At 38.5% G+C, this 18,535-nt stretch overlaps 1 protein-coding gene across 1 annotated transcript in view; it reads left to right on the forward strand.

Moving 5' to 3' along the window:
• The window catches only part of HECW1 (HECT, C2 and WW domain containing E3 ubiquitin protein ligase 1), a 237,124-nt gene that overhangs the window by 82,216 nt on the left and 136,373 nt on the right, over nt 1–18,535 (forward strand). The window contains exon 5 of the mRNA XM_059932896.1: nt 2,971–3,140. Coding sequence (XP_059788879.1) covers nt 2,971–3,140 — 170 coding nt within the window. The remainder of the gene's footprint in view (nt 1–2,970; nt 3,141–18,535) is intronic.

Raw genomic sequence — 18,535 nt, forward strand, 5'->3', positions numbered from 1 at the left:
ATCTCATAGTTGAAGAAATTGAGACCTGAAGAAGTTGTTTTCTAAAGTTACAAAGCTCAGTAGAGAGTGTTCCAGAACTAAAATCTGGATATACTGACTCCCAGCCGAATGCTCTTTTAACTCCTAATTAACTCCTTATTGCAGCAGGTTTCAAACGTTTTTATTCTGTGAAACATATATTTTTATAAGTATACAAATTGAACTTAAACTATAAAAGCTCACTGAAGGGCATGAAAGGAGGCATGAAAAAATGAAGAAACATATGTTCTTGAATAGGAAGTATTGTAAAGTTACCATTTCTCCCAAAATTAATCTATAGATTCAATGCAATTCCAATCAAAATCTCAATTTTTTGGAGGGGAGCTGATTAACAAATTAAAAGATTAATCCAGAAGAATAAATGTGTGACTGGTAAAGAAAGATGTTTTCTTTTGGAAAAAAGCAAGAACAACAAAGAGTAACTAGACTTATCAGGTATCAGACGTATGATAAAGACATTATGCAGATTTAGACAAGTTGTTTGATGGAAGAGAATTTTTTAAAAAGACCCGTTTATGCTTGAGAATTTGACCTATGCCAAAGTTGTCATTTTTATAAAAAGGTAATATCACATAATGGTTAAAAACACAGACTTTGGAATCAAAGAAGCAGGTTCAAATTTCATTTCTGACATTGACCAACTCTGAAGACCTGGTCAGGTTACTTAATTCAGGAACCTCAATTTTCTCTTCCTCAAATTAGGGATGTAATAACTATCTTGTAGAGTTTGTGGTTATGATTAAATCAGATAATGTATTTGAAGGGCATAGAATGGTCCCCAGAATTTAGTAGCTAATCAGTAAATGGCAGGCAGTAGTGGTAGAGGTGATGAAGGTGATGATAGTCATTATTTTATGATGGATAAATCTATATGTCTGTCACACTCTGGGCCATATTCCCCAACACCACCCCCAGATTTGATGATTCACTGGGAGAACTCAGCATGTAGTCATACTCATGACTATAATCAGTAGTCAATTACATTGACTATAATCAATAGTCAATTAGATTGACTATAATCAATGTAATCAATTACATTGAAAAGATACAAAGCAAATTGTGAAGGAAAAAGGTGCCTGGGATGAAGTTTGGAGGAAACCAGGCACAAGTTTCCGCGAGTCCTCTCTCACTGGAGTCACACAGCTTGGGTTTATTTCTCCCAGCAACAGGTTGTGAAATACTATGAAATACTATATACCAGGGAAGTTCATTACAGACTCAAGAGCCCAAGGTTTTGATTGGGGGCTGGTCATACGGCCAGATTGCTCCTAACACCTACCAAAATTCCAGACTCCCAGAAGAAAAGCAGGTGTTCAGCATAAACCACGTAGTTTGCACAGACACTTGAGGCACAGAGAGCCACTCTTATCAATTCTGAGATGTGGGAACCCTCCTGAGATCCAAGTTCCCAGACCCTAGCCAAGGACCAACCTCAGAAACAGGCCTTTTGAAGGAGAGAAGTCTCGGGCTGCTTTGTTACTTCTTTTCTGCACACATTCCCATGGGTGTAGCCTGGGTTTTGCAAATTTCTGTGATGTTTGTACTTTCTAACCTTTATTCCGCCTCATGGCAGTATATTATAATGCAAGAGAGTAAGAATAATTTCATTATGGAGACACCCTTGAATCAACTCAAAATAACATTTAAGTAAATGCACATGAAAACTTCTGTACTTTTTTCATCGGTAACAAATTCCTCCAACACCTCACAACTTATACCATAGTTGAGAATCAGTTCGATGTATTTTTACATGTTTCTTTCACTTATATATAAATATGAACAATTTTGCAGGGGAAATACTTTGATAATAGAAATTTTTTAATTATATTTTTTGATATCATATATTTCTAATAAATATAAGATGATTTCAAATTATCTCCGAACAGCCATAAACCATTATCACAAATGACCTCTCTCTCTCTCTCTCCCCCCGACACAGAGCATGAAATTGTACATGATCAGACCTTTTCAATTACATGGAATGGCTCAGTTGTCAAAGCCTTCCCTCCCGACCACATGGTCTCTCCTCAGAACCCTCCTCACTGATGTGCATTAGCTCCATGGAGGCCATGTTTTTTCCTTTCCTCCAATGTCCGTGCTCTTTGCTCTTTTAATCCTCACCTTTCTCTTTATTTCTTCTGATGCACTCTCTCCTTACTCAGTGAAAATCATATATATTGTGAGGCTAGAGCCCTTGTTTTTCTGTCTTCACTTTGAAGAAGTTGTTCCTGCTTCCCTGGTGGCGCAGTGGTTAAGAACCCGCCTGCCAATGTGGGGGACACGGGTTCAAGCCCTGGTCCGGGAAGATCCCACATGCCACGGAGTAACTAAGCCTGTGCGTCACAACTACTGAGCCTGCACTCTAGAGCCCGTGAGCCACAACTACTGAGCCCGTGCGCCACAACTACTGAGCCCACGTGCCTAGAGCCTGTGCTCTGCAACAAGAGAAGCCAACGCAATGAGAATCCCACACACCGCAACAAAGACCCAACGCAGCCAAAAGTGAAATTCACCTGGACCCACTGAATTTTCCAAGTTGGATTTTCTCCCTCAGTGTGCACCAGGTTTCCCGAAGTGACCCTCAGCCCCTCACCCCCTCACCCCAACCTGCCTGAGGAACGCCAGAAGCCCAGACCACTAGGGGCCAATGGTCCTCTCTTGAAAAGCATAGTGACCACAATGCCAGTCTTGACTTATTACAGGCACTTCTTAACCAAAACAATTTAATACAGTAAATGTTCATTTAAATCAGTAAATGTTCCATGTAATGGGTTCTGGAGACATATCAGTCTATATTTGTAATGAGGTGGAAAATGGTCTAAAGATTGAAAAACTTTTTACATGTTTCAGATGGACTCTTCTTGTGTGAGGCCTAATATAATCTTTAACCTTGCCAAAACACATGAAATTAAAATATCCTTTGTTTTATAGATTTCCAGGCCATGGGGTTGAAGAAAGGGATGTTTTTCAACCCAGACCCTTACCTGAAGATTTCCATTCAGCCTGGGAAACACAGCATCTTCCCTGCCCTCCCACACCACGGACAGGAGAGGCGATCCAAGATCATCGGCAACACCGTGAACCCCATCTGGCAGGCCGAGGTGAGTGCCCGGGCCCTGAAAAGGAGCTTAAGGGACAACAAAACGATTGACCCTGAAGCCCACATGCTACTCCCTCCCTCCTTGGAGCCCCAAACTCTGCTGCTAAGTTCATGGTTCTCTTGGTCCTGGAAAGTCACCATGTTCTCTTTGGATTACAACTCCTAGAGATCTTGATTAGTCTCACAGCGCGGGACCATGAAACTATTCATTGCAGCTACACTCAGTCGCCATACACAGTCAGCCTTCTGTATCTGCAGGTTCTGCAGATAGGGATTCAACCAACCTTGGATGGAAAATATTTGGGGGAAAAAAAAAATTCCAGAAAGCAAAACTTGAATTTGCTGCACACAGGCACTATTTACCTAACATTACATTGTATTTGCAACTATTTACATAGCATTTACACTGTATTCGATATTGTAAGTAATCTGGAGATAACGTAAAGCATACAGGAGGGCGTGTGTAGGTTATATGCAAATTCTACGCCATTTTATGTAAGGGGACTTGAGCATCCATGGATCTTGGTGTCCTCAGCGGGTACTGGAACAAGTCCCCCAACATACCGAGGGACAACTGTAATAGCCTCTCGCTCTGATTCTGAGCTTGCACCTGAAAGCAGGACAGGAGAAGGAAGTGATGTGTTTTAATCCAAGCATTCTCATTCTTCCCACGCATGTGGTCCTTAAGCAAGAGTGCCAAATTTGAATTGTGTCCCTCTGGACCAGTTCCAGAGATTCTGAAACTGTCAGGTTTCCTAGGACAGGTAAATCAATAAGCCTTAAAATAACACTAAGATATGGGGTTGCATATTGTTTGATTTAAATAGACACGGAGGCTGATTGTTCATGCCATCTTCCTGGTTTACACAGTGCTAGGCAACTTGCTGGAGTTTCAGATAGTTTGTTTTATCTGATCCAGGCCCTTCTCCTCTCTTCCATGTGTCTCCACCACCAGTTGGGAGCTAGGAGGTTCCTCAACAAAGCCTCATCAGGGTCAGCCTCACAGTGACTAAGTCCTGTCCTAGAGAATCAGCAGAAAGTTGTCACACCCACTGACTGCCTAGCTCCCTGCCTTAGCTTGAGGGTATAACCTGCAAACTGCATGGCTTGGGAGACAGCGGGGCTTAGGGCATGGAAATGCCACAGTATATAATGTAGGGGTTAAAAGTACAGATTTGCAGTCACACAGACCTTGGTTCAAATCCCAGCTCGGCCAGTTGTATAACTTTGAGAAATCAGTTATCCTTAATCTGAGCATCAGATTATCATCAGGCTGGTGCTGATGGAAATGTGTTACTACTACCCTGGGCACTCGCTTTGGGCAGGGCTCCTTACTTTATTCTTCAAAGTAGATCATCTCTGATGCAGAACTTTCAAGCATCCTTGACAAGAAAGTGTAGATATTTGGGGCCAAAGCTTTTTCATTGTCTCTTAAATTATACCACCTACTTCCTAGGCTTAATTTAGCCTGACCCAGGTTTTACAGAAGATCAACATTAGAGCTTTTAAGTGGCCATCAGGGAAATAGAGTTGTATTTGAACTTCTTACTACTCTGGTTATCAACAGACTCTAAAGCACCCACAGGACCGCTAGCATGGAATCATGAATCATGAATTATTTGTTTCTTCAGTCCCGGCTGTTCTCGCCAATTATTTATGGACTCCTCACTCCATTCCTGGAGATAATACAAGATGCCACAGGAATTTATAGCACATGGAAAAAAAAAACAAAAACAAGCCTCTCTCTTCTAAAGAACTTTAGAGCAGCTTGTACTAAGACATTTAGTCATAAAGGTATTATAAGTCTCAAAGAACATTTATAAAATCCAGCACCATCAGAATATGTTTTGGCGAAAAATGTCAACTAGAATCCACTTTAAGTTCTGAAATTATTTCCGAATCTTTAGTTCAGATATACTTTGCTCTGCAAGGACACAGGCCAACTCTCACTCCTCCTCTGCTCTTGACCTCCTCGTTCTTTCCAGTGTGCTGTGGGGAAGGTCGGCATCCTAAGATAAGTTTCACCACATGTCTCCCTGACAAGGCTCAGACTGAGGATAACTGATTTCTCAAGTTAAACAGCAAGTAACTGGCTGAGCTGTCTACCAAACGTAAATCAGATAGCTAGTGGGAAGCAGCCGCATAGCACAGGGAGATCAGCTCGGTGCTCTGTGACCACCTAGAGGGGTGGGATAGGGAGGGTGGGAGGGAGGGAGACGCAAGAGGGAAGAGATATGGGAACATATGTATATGTATAACTGATTCACTTTGTTATAAAGCAGAAACTAACACACCATTGTAAAGCAATTATACTCCAATAAAGATGTTTAAAAAAAAAAAAAGAAGGGGTGTGGGGTTGAGAAAAAAAAAAAAACACAGCATGGTTTGCGTGATTGCAAAGCTGTATTTTCAAACCCCTAAATTAGCTTACAGTGCCCAGAGCTCAAATGTGGGGGTCTCAGCCCCTGGGCAGAACATTCGAGGCCTCAGAGACCCAGCATTGCTCACCACTTGTGTCAGTTAGGGATGCCTCAGGCTCTAAGCCAGAGGAAGCCTGGTCAGCTGTGATATTTCTCACAAACCACAAGTCCAGAAGGAGGTGGTCCAGGCACTGCAGCTACTGAGCACGGCCACCGGGGACCCAAGCTCTCTGGGTCTTGCCACTACACCTTAGCAGGTGGCTCTCGTCTTTCTGTCTTAAAGCCTCAAACCCAAGTTCCAGGTAGGAAGAAAGCAAAAAGGCCAAAGAAGCTTTCTCCTTGAAAGGCTTTGAATTACTATCCTGTAAGAGAAGCCCTATTACCTATCACAGGAGCTCACCTGGTTGGGAAAATCTAGTGTTTCTCTTCCCTGACTCTCTAGTCGGGAGGGCCGGGGACTAGACAGTTGAACATAGGTGTTGAATAAACCAGTTTATAGTGTCTGCAGTGTGCTTCGGCTTTACTCTCCAGCACCTTTTACCTCCAACGTTACACTAAGACCACTCTCGGTAGCTGCTGTCCCCCAGTGCCCCTTGTGCTTTCACATGGCTGCATAAATTGTGTCTTTGCTTGTATCTACCTAAATTGTACATCCTCAAGTAATCCAACCAGAGATTCCTACTCAGCCATCAATTCTCAGCTAAAATACCACCTCCTACCTGGCGCCCCATCCCAGGCCTCAGAAGGAAAGTGCTTCCTCCTCTTTGCTCCTTTGTCCAGACCTCTACATAGTGTCTTCTATTTGCACAGCTGTCTTCCTCACGGGACTTTGAGCTCTTCAAGGAAAGGAATCACATCCAATTTATCTTGATACCTCCAGTTCCTGGACCTAATACTACTAGGTTCTATAGGGATTACTAAGCCAAGCAGTGTTCGAAACATTTTATATAATTAACTCATTTCATCCTCACAACAACCCTATGAAATATGTACTTTTACTATCCCCATTGAAAGATAAGGAAACCAAGGCACAGAGAAGTTAAGTGAATTTCCCAAGGTCACACAGCTGGTAAATGTCAGAACCAGAATTTGAACCAGTTCAGAGCCTGATACTGATCAGTTTTGTGCACAGGTGGTTGTGAATAAATTCTGGAGAAAATATCCATAGCTTATATCAGATACTCAAAATGATCATTATACCTCCTCTTATTTCAGGTTAAAAAAAAAATCAGTTAAAATTGACAGCATTGAGTGATAAGGCCAAAGGCAGTTATCAAAAGCTTAAATTGGTCTTTCCAGCTAATCATATGAGCCCCTCCTTCTGGAGGATAAGTTTGAAGGATAAATGAATTTTTTTTTAAATGGGGGAAAGCAAGGTGAAGTTCTCATGGCTGACTATTCATTCATTTAAGAAATATTTATTGTCCATGTACTCTGTAGTAGAAGTCGAAGCGGCAGGAAGGACACAAAAATGATTGATAGGTAAGACCCTGCAGGCTAGTGGAAGGAGAAAATACAATGAAATAAATGTCCTAATCAAGGTGTGGACAGAATGCTGCAAAGCACTGAGGGAAGATCTCACAGAGGGTGTGCTCTTGGACTTGGGTCTTGACAAGTGGCAGGATATTTGGGAGGAGGGGGAGGGCATTCCAGGTGGATGGAACAACACGTGCAAAGGTACCAAGGCACCCACAGACACTTAGGGGACTGTTCAGAAATGTCATGTGGGTGGAGCTTGTGGTGTTCTCAGATAAGAGATGGCAGCTGGGCTGGGCTTATTTCAGTCATGCATATCTGGCGTGGTTTCCTGATTCCTTACAAATGGAAGCTAATGTTGGCTTCCGGGGTCTCACATTGCACCGTAGTGAGTGAAATGAAGATTCCCTGTTCCTGCAAGATTTCATGCAAGTCTTTAAATCTGTATGCAAGAAGGTAAATGAGAACTAAACTGTCCTACTTTCCGTATTTGTTGATTAACATACCAAGGATGTTCAGTGAGAAATAATCGAAGTTGCCTGCACTTAACAGCAAGAATACCCTTTAATGTGTAGTTTAAATGCTCAATTTATTTCTTTGATTAATGTTGCGTTAAAGTCTTACGTGATTTTTTTCAAATTTATTCAAGTTCAAACTGGAAACATATTTTTGCTAATTAAAACATGATAAATCTGAGAAAAAATAAAGTTACTGTCAGAAGTTTTAAATGAGGAGAGAAAATTGAGAGGAATACACATTAGACATAATGCAAACTAAAGAAATTAAAAAGAAGACTTCCATGCGGATTGATTTATCTCCTCTTTTTTATTACTATGATTAGAAGCTGTTTTCACTCCAGGAACACTGTCCTTGATTTTTAGGTCTGTTTACTTTCCAGTATGGATATAATGAGCATTTATAAGATTATAGCTTCACAGAGAAGTTAAACAGAAACAGCAGCAACTAAAGTGTCTCGGGTTATCTGTTCAGAGTGCTTATGTAGACTGTATATTTGTACCTCTAAGTAAAACAAGGAACTCCTAAAAGCAGAGTCTCAGAAACATCAAGCAGATCGAGCAAATATTAAAATCAGGCCTGGGGCCCTGGTGTATAGTAATCTCTACTCCATTCTCCCTGTCTCTGCCCTCAAAGCTGGATGGATTAATCCCCATACATGCACTACTCCAGTCTGGTCATAAGATTAGAAGATTAGGTAGATAAGGCCTGGCCTTGTGGAACTTACATTAATGTGAGAAAAGCAAAACAAAATAAATAACAAGATAATTTCAATGGAAGACAAGTAACAGGAAGGAACCACCACATCATAATATGATGTGTTTGATGGAAAAGAGCTGCCTTAGATAGCGGTGGTCCAAGAAGGCCTTTCTGTGTTGCTGTCATGTGAACTGAGAAGCCAGACATACAAAGACCTGGCCGGTTGTGCGTTTCAGACAGAGGAAGCAGCTGGTGTGAAGTCCTGCATATAACGAGTTTGGATGTCTAAGCAGGAAGGTCACGGTGGCTGGAGGATGGCAAGTGTGGAAGGGATGGGGTGGGGTCTAAGACGAAGTTGGAGAGAGAGGCAGGGACGAGCATGTTGTAAATTCTGGAAAGTGGTTGGGATTTTATTGTAAATGTGGTAAGAGGCCATTGGAGCAGGGAAGCATCACACTGATTAAAATTTTATAAAAATGGTCCTGCTGCTATGTGTGGATCGGATTATAAAGAGGCTAAGATGAAACCAGTCGGTTTCGCTTCTGGCTCTCATGGAGCAGCATGTTGGCACACTAACACAAAAACACCTAGAAAAGCCAGATAAAATACAAAACTTAAAAAATGGTGATGACATCTGAGCATGGTTTAAACAACCAGAACTCATGCAGTCAGGCTCCTGGAGAGAAAGGAATTACAAGTGAGCCAGCTTTCTGCTACTACTTTTTAGAAGAGGGATAAGAAAGTAGGCAAAAAGCTACTGAAGGTCAAAGAGGAGTTTGCTGTAATCTCACAGTACTGAAAAGGCAAACTAGGAGTTCTGGATCCTCCAAGGAGGAGGTGGCCTAGAAAACCCCAGATTCTCACGTGGACCCCTGGCTAGCTAAGTACAGGATCCGGGCCAAGCTATGGTAGAAAACTTTAAGACAGCTCAGACAACTCAGTCAGTCCCTGATTAAATAAAATAATCTGACCCCACTAACAATAAAAACAGACACATGGAGGTTTATTACTGGAGTTATTAGACATAGATTTTAAATACTTTTTATGTGTTTTTAAACTTAAAAAGCTAGACACAAACAATAAAACGGTAACTATAAAATGCCCTATCTTGAAAATTAAGCAGGAAAAACTCCTTAAAAATCTGACTCAAAGAAGAAATCACAACAAAAACTAGAAAATATTTTGAGCTAAATAACAATGAGTATATGACATATCTAAACTTGTGGGATGCAGCTAAATTAGAAAAGAAGAGCTGAATATCAGTGTTCTGAGTTTCCATGTGAATAAGCTACAAAATTAAGAGCAAATCAGACAAAAAGAACAGAGGGAAGTATACTAGTATAATGAAGATAAATGCAAAAATCACTGAATTAGAAAACAAATGCATAACAGAGAAAATTAACAAAAATCAAAATGTGTTTTTATATTTATTAAAAAGATAAGAGAATATTATAACATTTATGCTAATAAATTTGAATGGAAAATTCCTAGAGCAACATATCTTACTAAACTGATTCAAGAATAAACAGAAATGCTGAGTAGTCTTTTATCTCTTAAGGAAATTTAGTATGTAATTTAAAACGTTTCTACAAGGAAATTCCTAGGACAAGGATTGTCACTATTGAATTCTCCCAAACATTTAATGAAATAACAATGATCTTGTAGAAATTTTTCCAAAGAAAAGAAAATTGTTTTAAGAGGTCAGCTTGTTTCATAAGACCAACAAAACTTTGATACTAAAATCTGACAAGGTCAATACAAAAAATGCAAATTACAGTCCAAGCTCTCTCATGAAAATCTGTGCAGTTATCCTAAATAAAACATTGGCTAATTGAATCCAGGAATATAAAAGGGCTAATACTTTACCAAATTGTGTTTATTCCAAGAATACAAATACTAAAAAAACATCAATCGATGTAGCAGTTTCTCTCTGGCACCAGTGAACTCATCATTTGCTGAACTCCAGCTGATCAAAAAAGGGACTAACTAGTTGTCTATGCTGTGGTTTATAACAGGCAGACTTCCCACAGATCTGCCAATGGTAAAACACCCAGGCAGCAATTAGACACAAAACTTGTTCACAAAAGTGTGCCAACGTTACCGGAAGTTCACCTAATTTCTAGTTCATGAACTTCCCTCCAGTATCTGGAATAATAACTGATTAGGACTTCAACCAGATCTGCCCTTCTAGATCACTGCTATTGATTTTTTTGTTCAAAGTCACCAAGCTGTATGCTCCCCACAGCAAATGTGCCAAATGATACCCAGTTAGGAAAATCGCATATGGAGAATGTGCTTAAAAACTGTTGATAACATAATGGTAAACATTTCATTCTCTTAAAAAAAAAAACAGCAATCTTCCTGTTATTGGTAATTATGAGTATCAGAATTTTTTTCTTAAGTATATAACTGCAAATAGGAAAAAAGTGCACAGACGCAGGCTTTGGCATTGTTTTTTTGATTTTTCAATTGTAGTTTTTTTTTTGTCTCTAATACGCCTTTCATGATTATTTTTATCTTTATTATCTTTATTAGGAGATAACTTACATAATAAATACAATTAATTACATACAAGTGAAAAAAAATGCATTCACTTAAAACAATTTGATGAGCTTTGACAATTTTAGATGCCCATGAAACCACACGACATTAAAGACACAGAACATTTCCATCGCTCCCAAAAGATTACTGGTACCATTTCACAGTTCCGACCTGATTTCATTCCTGGCCGCTGTCAAATTCTGAACTATTTCTTTTATCATAATAGATTAGTTTGCATTTTATATGAATGGAATCCTACAGTGTACATTCTTTTCTTTCTGGCTGCTTTTGCTCAGGATAATGTTTTTGTATTCATCTATGCTGTTGCATACATCAGTAATTTGTTCCTTTTACTGCTGAGTACCATTCAGTTATATGGCTCTGCCACATATTGTTTATCCACTCACCTGTTAATGGACATTCAGATTGTTTACAGATATTGACTATTGTGAACAAAGCTGCTGTGAACATGCAGGTACAGTCTTTCTCTCAGGAAATACCTAAGGGTGGAATGGTTGGATCATTTTGGTAGGTGAAAACTTGCCAAAAAGTTTTTCAGTGTGATTGCACCAATTCACATTCCCACCAGCAGTGTTTGAGAGTTCTGGTTGCTCTGCTTCCTCATAAACACTTGGTATTCTCTTTTAATTTCAGCTCTTCTAATAGATGTGAAGTGGTAACTTACTGTGGTTTCACTTTGCATTTCTGTGACGACTAATGGTATTGATCATCTTTTCATGTGCTTATTGGCCATTTGTACATCTTCTCTTAAGAAGTATTTGGAGATGTCTAACTTACTGAGATCTGAGAGTTCTTTCTATATTCTGATTCAAGTTCTTAGTCACACATATATTTTACACATATTTTCTCCCATTCTGTGGCTTGCCTTTTTGTTAATGGTGTATTTCAAAGAGGAAATGTTTTTTATTTTTATAAAGCCCAGTTTATTAAGTAATTTTCTCTTATGATTCATGCTTTCTCCATTCTATCTAATAAATCTACCAAAGTTAGCAAAGATAACTACTAACTTTCCTCTAGGGGTTTTATAGTTTTAGCTTTTTTTTTTATATGTCTCTAGGATTCATTTCCAGTTAATTTTTGTGTATGGTGTGATGTAAGGATTGATGTTCATTTCTTTCCATATGGATGTTGAGTGGTTCCAGCACCCTCTGTTGAAAAGACTTTCCTTCCTCCTTGTACTGTGTTGGTACCTTTACCAAATTTCAATTGAACAAATATGTGTGGGTCTGTTTCTGGGCTCTCTATTCTATTTCATTGAGTGATCTGTCTTTCATCATTATGACTCTGTCTTGATTACTGTAGCTTTCTGGTAAATCTTGAAACCAGAAGTAAAAGTCTTTCAACTTTGTTCTTCATTTAAAAAATCATTTCAGCAACTTTCAGTTTCTGGTTCCACATGTAAGGAACTTACAAGTTGCCAGTCCATCCTAACAATGATGAAAAGCTGAACAGACTGAAAAAATCAACATCTCTGCTTGGATTTATAAGAGAGAGGAGGACACAGAGTAAATTGGTCCCCAAGACTGAAGAGACAGAGAGGCAAATACAGGGAGTCATGGCTTTACCAGAGCAGAGACTCTCGGCAAAAACTACCTCAGGAATCTGTGTCAGGGTAGGAAAACCCAAACTGTAATTGATGAATTGCTAGAGGCACAGTGTGCACAATTTTGACAGTTAAAACTTCCAGGGGAATCCAGTTGTAGGGTGGAGATTTACAATATTGTGAGATTTACCTCCAGGAGCTCAACTAGGTTCTCATAGTAAATATCAGAGAAAAATCCCCTCATGCTTCCAGCATGGGGAGGGGACAAGGAACCATTTTTTAAATAAATCACAGCACTGTGTTCTTCTTAACAAGGCCTGCACTAGAAATTATTTAACCAGAGCCTCACCTGCTCGGGTATTATCAGAGCCTCACTGACTTGGGGGAAGGGAAATACCCAGCTCCAGTCTACTCTAGCCGTCCCGTCCCACCTAAGAGGGGAAAAATCTGAGAAACACTTGTGAAGTTCACAGACTAGATGCTTAGGTTCACTAGAAGACTGAGACCTAATCATAGGACTTGGAACACTTCCTCCTTCCCTACACCTTACCACCACTTTACTAAAGGCCTGTTTACAGCAGTTTCTTTCATACAGTACATCATGTCTGGCTATCAAGAAAAAATTATAAGCCACACCAAAAGGCAAAAAAAAAAAAAAATTGAAGATACACACCAAGCATCAGAACCAGACATGGCAGGGATGTCATAATTATCAGACCAAGAATTTAGAACAACCATGATTAATATGGGAAGGGCTCTATTGGACAACATGCACGAACAAATGGACAGTGTGAGCAAAGGGATGGAAATCCTAAGAAAGAACCAAAAGAAAGGACAGAGGTCAAAAATCCTGTAACCAAAATGAAAAATGCCTTTGACAGGCTTATTAGTGGGCTGGACACAACTGAGAAAAAACTCTGAGCTAGAAAATATACCAATAGAATCCTCAAAAACAAAAACAAAGACTGAAGAGAACAGAACACCCAAGGACTGTGGGGCAACTACAATAGGAATAACATATACATAATGGGAATACCAGAAGGAGAAGAAAGAGAGAAAAGAACAGAAGAAATATAAGAAACAGTTATGATCAGAATTTCCCCAAATTAATGTCAGATACCAAACCACAGACCCAGGAAGTTCAGGGAATACAAAGCTGGATAAATGCCAGAAAATGATGCATAAGCATATCATTTTAAAATTACAGGAAGTCAAAGATAAAGAAAAAATCCTGAAAGAAGCCAGAGGAAAAACCACCTTTACCTACAGAGGAACAAAGATAAGAATCCTATCTGACTTCTCACAAACAAAGCAAACAGGAAGAAAGTGGAATGAAATGATGTGAGAAGTGGTTGACAGGAAAAAAAAAAAAAAAAAAAAAACACCAACCTAAAATTCTGTACCCTGCAAAATAGTCTTCAAATGTTAAGGAGAAAAAAGACATTTTCATAAAAACAAAAATTGAGGGAATTTTGTTGTCAGTAGATCTGCCTTGCAAGAAATGTTGAAAGATGTTCTTCAGAGAGAAGAAAAATAATAAGTCAGAAACTCAGATCTGTATAAAGAGTACCAAAGAAGGAGTAAGTGAAGATAAAATAAAAACTTTTATTTTTCTTATTCTTAGTTGATCTAACAGATAACAATTTGTTCAAAATAATAATAGCAATAATATATTCAATTATGTATGTCATGTATATATGTATTATATATATATGATTATGTATGATATGTATAGATGAAATAAATGACAGCAATGATACAAGAAATTGAAGGAAGGAATTAGGATTATTTTGTTATAATAAGGTACTCACACTACCCATGAAGTGGTATAGTGTTACTTGAGAGTGGACTTAAATTAGCTTTAAATGTGTATTGCAAACTCTAGGGCAACCACTAAAAAATACAGGGAAAAGAAAGAACAACTTAATGCTAAGAAATGAGAGAAAATAAGTCATACAAAATACTGAATTAAAACCACAAAAGGCAGAAAAAGAATGGAAGACAAATGTAGGACTAAAGAACAAGTGAAACAAGTGAAATAGAAAGCATTAATGAATATGGTAGATATTAATCCAACTATATCAGTACTCACTTTAATGCCAATGGTCTAAATGTACTAATTAAAAGACAGAGATTGTCAGAGTGGATGAACAACACAATCCAGCTGTGTGTTGTCCAAAGAAACCCACTTTAAATATAAAGACACATATAGATTAAAAGAAAATGGATGGAAATAAATGTACCGTGCTAACACTAATCAATAGAAAGCATGACTAACTACATTAGTTTTAGACAAAGCACACTTTAAAGTAAGGAAAGTTTTCAGAGATAAAGAAGGACATTACATAATGGTAAAAAGGGTAAATTCTCCTAGGAGACATAACTCTGTTTTTTATTTATTTATTTTTAATGTGAAAATATTTCATTTTTTTATTTTAATTGAGATATAATTGACATAATATATTATTTTCAGATGTACAAAATAATGATTCGATATTTGTGTACATGGTGAAATGATCACCACAGTAAGTCTAGTTAACATTTGTCACCATAACATAGTTACATACATAGTAGTGTTTTTTAATATAAGAGAAAAAAATGGAAAAACAAATGTTATTCAGAGGGAATAAATAAATTGTGGTCTAGTCATATAATGAAATATTATCTAGCAGTTAAAAATCCATGAGCAATGCATTCACTTTTGACAATAAGGATAGATTTTAAAAATAGGTTGAATGAAGAAAACTGAGTTGAAGAGAACTTTACTACAGTATGGTAGCATTTATGAAAAAAATTTAAAAACATAAAATAATACAAATACGTATATAACAAAAAAATAAAATATTAACTTGAAGGATATATGACATTTTTGAAAGCAGCTGGCTCTGGAGAGAGAAGAAAATGGATCTGGAGAGGGAGAATTTAAAGTACTTCCATTTTATTTATAACATTTTCTTTATCATATGCAAAAACCCACAAAAATGAGTTGGACAGAGGTATACTAAAATGTTAATAGGCAGTGACTGTGGAAGGTAACATTTGGGGCAGTATTCTTCCTACACTTCCTATTTTTCTCCATTTTTCAAATTTTCTAAAATAACCAAGTATTACTTTTGTAGTTATCTCCCCATTTTTAAAAACCATACATGTTATAGGCACAATTGTGGCAGCCTCCATTTTAGAAGAAAAGCTGGGTAGCAGTCAGCATGGGACATGAGGAAAGCATTGTCACCTATACCTGATGTTCTTTCCTAGTCAGGTGAAAGCCAGTGGGCTTGAGGAAAGATGATAATTTAAGATGTTCTGACTTCAGCACTGCTTATGATTCTCTCCTTATTTTGTACTCAGTGCATTGAGAAAAGAGCATCTGGAGTCATGATTTTCATTAGAATTTTCCCTGGGTCACATCCAGGTTAATAAGATATGTGGGTGAATCCCCAATGATTATGTACATATTTAATGTACGTGGTCTGTTTTTAGCCATGTTCAAAAATAAAGCTTTTTGGTACTCTTTCTAAATGTATTATGCGCTATTTATTTTTCCCTTCTCAAAATCTTCTCACTCTCCCACACTTAGATCTCTTAAACCAGTTTCTCTGTTTCTACATGCATTCTTTCTCATTCATAATTTTTTAAACCAATCAAGCCAAAAGGCAGCATATCACAATGTGAGGAATATGGACTTTGAAATTAAAAACCATGGGTTTGAGTGCATGCTCTGCTTGCAATTATTTGCATGACTGAGCAAATGACTATCTTTCTGAGCTTCAGTTTCTCTCTCAGTTGGAGACTGTATTGCCTGGACCTCAGGTGAATGACCTCACCAGAATAACCAGATCACCAGGTGTCAGTGTGATTTGTAAGCTAAAAAAATGCTGAAGTCAAGGTTTACCAGCTTTCTTGCACTAAATGGGTGGCTCCAGGATATCTAAGAGGGAGGAAGGGTCTAACCATGTCCTGGACAGTCAATGAGCCAAACGATTTGTAGCTAGGTGTCCTTTGAAGCAAATTACTAATTAATCTGTGAACATGTACATAGGACACGCTGCTGCTCAGGTGACCCGTGACCATCCAAATCCATGGAGCAGGTCAGTGGCACTGATACTTATTTTTTTATAGCTTTATATTCTTCTATTCTTGGACTTCTTGACCCAAGTCCCATGGATTTAACTGCCTACTGCCACAATCCAAACCTATTGGAAATATGGCAATATTCATTCATTCATTCAATTTTAAATTGAATTTTAAAAAGCATTTTCTTATGCTCCTGGCACTTGTCCTCGTGCAGAGAAACAGGCAATAAACCCAGCCAATCAGGAAACTATATAAATTGTTAGAAAGTGATCTGTGCTATGTGATATGAGTGTAATAAGGCAGGGGGAAGGCTAGGGAGTAAAGGGTTGGACTACCTTTCAATAGGATGGTGTGGAGGACTGGAGAAGGTGCCTCAGGCCTCCAGCTATAGGAAGTGTGTATTTGTTTTCTTCTGCTGCTGTAACGAGTTACCCCAAACATTGTAGCTCAAAACAGCACACACTTAATATCTCACGGTTTCTGTAGATCAGAAGCCCTGGGCTGCCTTGGCTGGTTCCTCTGGTCTAGGTCTCACAGGGCTGAAATCAAGATATAGGCAGAGCTGGACTCTTATCTGTGGGCTCTGGAGGAGAATTTGCTTCCCAGCTCACTCAGGTCTTTGGCAGAGTTGGTTCCCTGTGGTTGTAAGACTGAAGTCCTCGTTTCATTGCTGGCTGTCAGCTGGAGTTCTCTCACTTCCTGAAGACTGCCTGCATTCCTGCAACAGCACAGAGAGTCCTTCTCATGCTTTGAATTTCTCTGACAACCTTCTGCTATAGTTCTTCTGCCTTTAGTGGGAGAAAGTTATTTGCTCTTAAGGGTCCATGTGGTTAGATTGGTTTCTTTTCTTTTTTTTCCCCCATTTTTGAATTTTATTTATTTTTTTATACAGCAGGTTCTTATTAGTTATCCATAACTAAGAAAATAAATTAGTTCTTATTTTATACATATTAGTGTATATATGTCAATCCCAATCTCCCAATTCATCACACCACCACCACCACCCACCACTTTCCCCCCTTGGTGTCCATACGTTTGTCCTCTACATCTGTGTCTCTATTTCTGCCCTGCAAACCAGTTCATCTGTACCATTTTTCTAGGTTCCACATACATGCGTTAATATACGATATTTGTTTTTCTCTTTCTGACTTACTTCACTCTGTATGGCAGTCTCTAGATCCATCCACATCTTTACAAATGACCCAATTTCGTTCCTTTTTATGGCTGAGTAATATTCCATTGTATATATGTACCACATCTTCTTTATCCATTCATCTGTCAATGGACATTTAGGTTGCTTCTGTGACCTGGCTATTGTAAGTAGTGCTGCAATGAACATTGGGGTGCATGTGTCTTTTTGAGTTATGGTTTTCTCTGGGTATATGCCCAGTAGTGGGATTGCTGGGTCATATGGTAATTCTATTCTTAGTTTTTTAAGGAACCCCCATACTGTTCTCCATAGTGGCTATATCAATTTACATTCCCACCAACAGTGCAAGAGGGTTCCCTTTTCTCCACACCCTCTCCAGCATTTGTTGTTTGTAGATTTTCTGATGATGCCCATTCTAACTGGTGTGAGGTGATACCTCATTGTAGTTTTGATTTGCATTCCTCTAACAATTAGTGATGTTTAGCAGCTTTTCATATGCTTCTTGGCCATCTGTATGTCTTCTTTGGAGAAATGTCTATTTACGTCTTCTGACCATTTTTTGATTGGGTTGTTTGTTTTTTTAATATTGAGCTGCATGAGCTATTTATATATTTTGGAGATTAATCCTTTGTCCGTTGATTCGTTTGCAAATATTTTCTCCCATTCTGAGGGTTGACTTTCCGTATTGTTTGTAGTTTCCTTTGCTCTGCAAAAGCTTTTAAGTTTCATTAGGTCCCATTTGTTTATTTTTGTTTTTATTTCCATTACTCTAGGAGGTGGGTCAAAAAAGATCTTGCTGTGATTTATGTCAAAGAGTGTTCTTCCTATGTTTTCCTCTAAGAGTTTTCTAGTGTCTGGCCTTAAATTTAGGTCTTTAATCCATTTTGAGTTTATTTTTGTGTATAGTGTTAGGGAGTGTTCTAATTTCATTCTTTTACATGTAGCTGTCCAGTTTC

The sequence above is a fragment of the Balaenoptera ricei genome, chromosome 9 (assembly GCF_028023285.1).
Source record: "Balaenoptera ricei isolate mBalRic1 chromosome 9, mBalRic1.hap2, whole genome shotgun sequence".
Taxonomy (NCBI): Eukaryota; Metazoa; Chordata; class Mammalia; order Artiodactyla; family Balaenopteridae; genus Balaenoptera; species Balaenoptera ricei.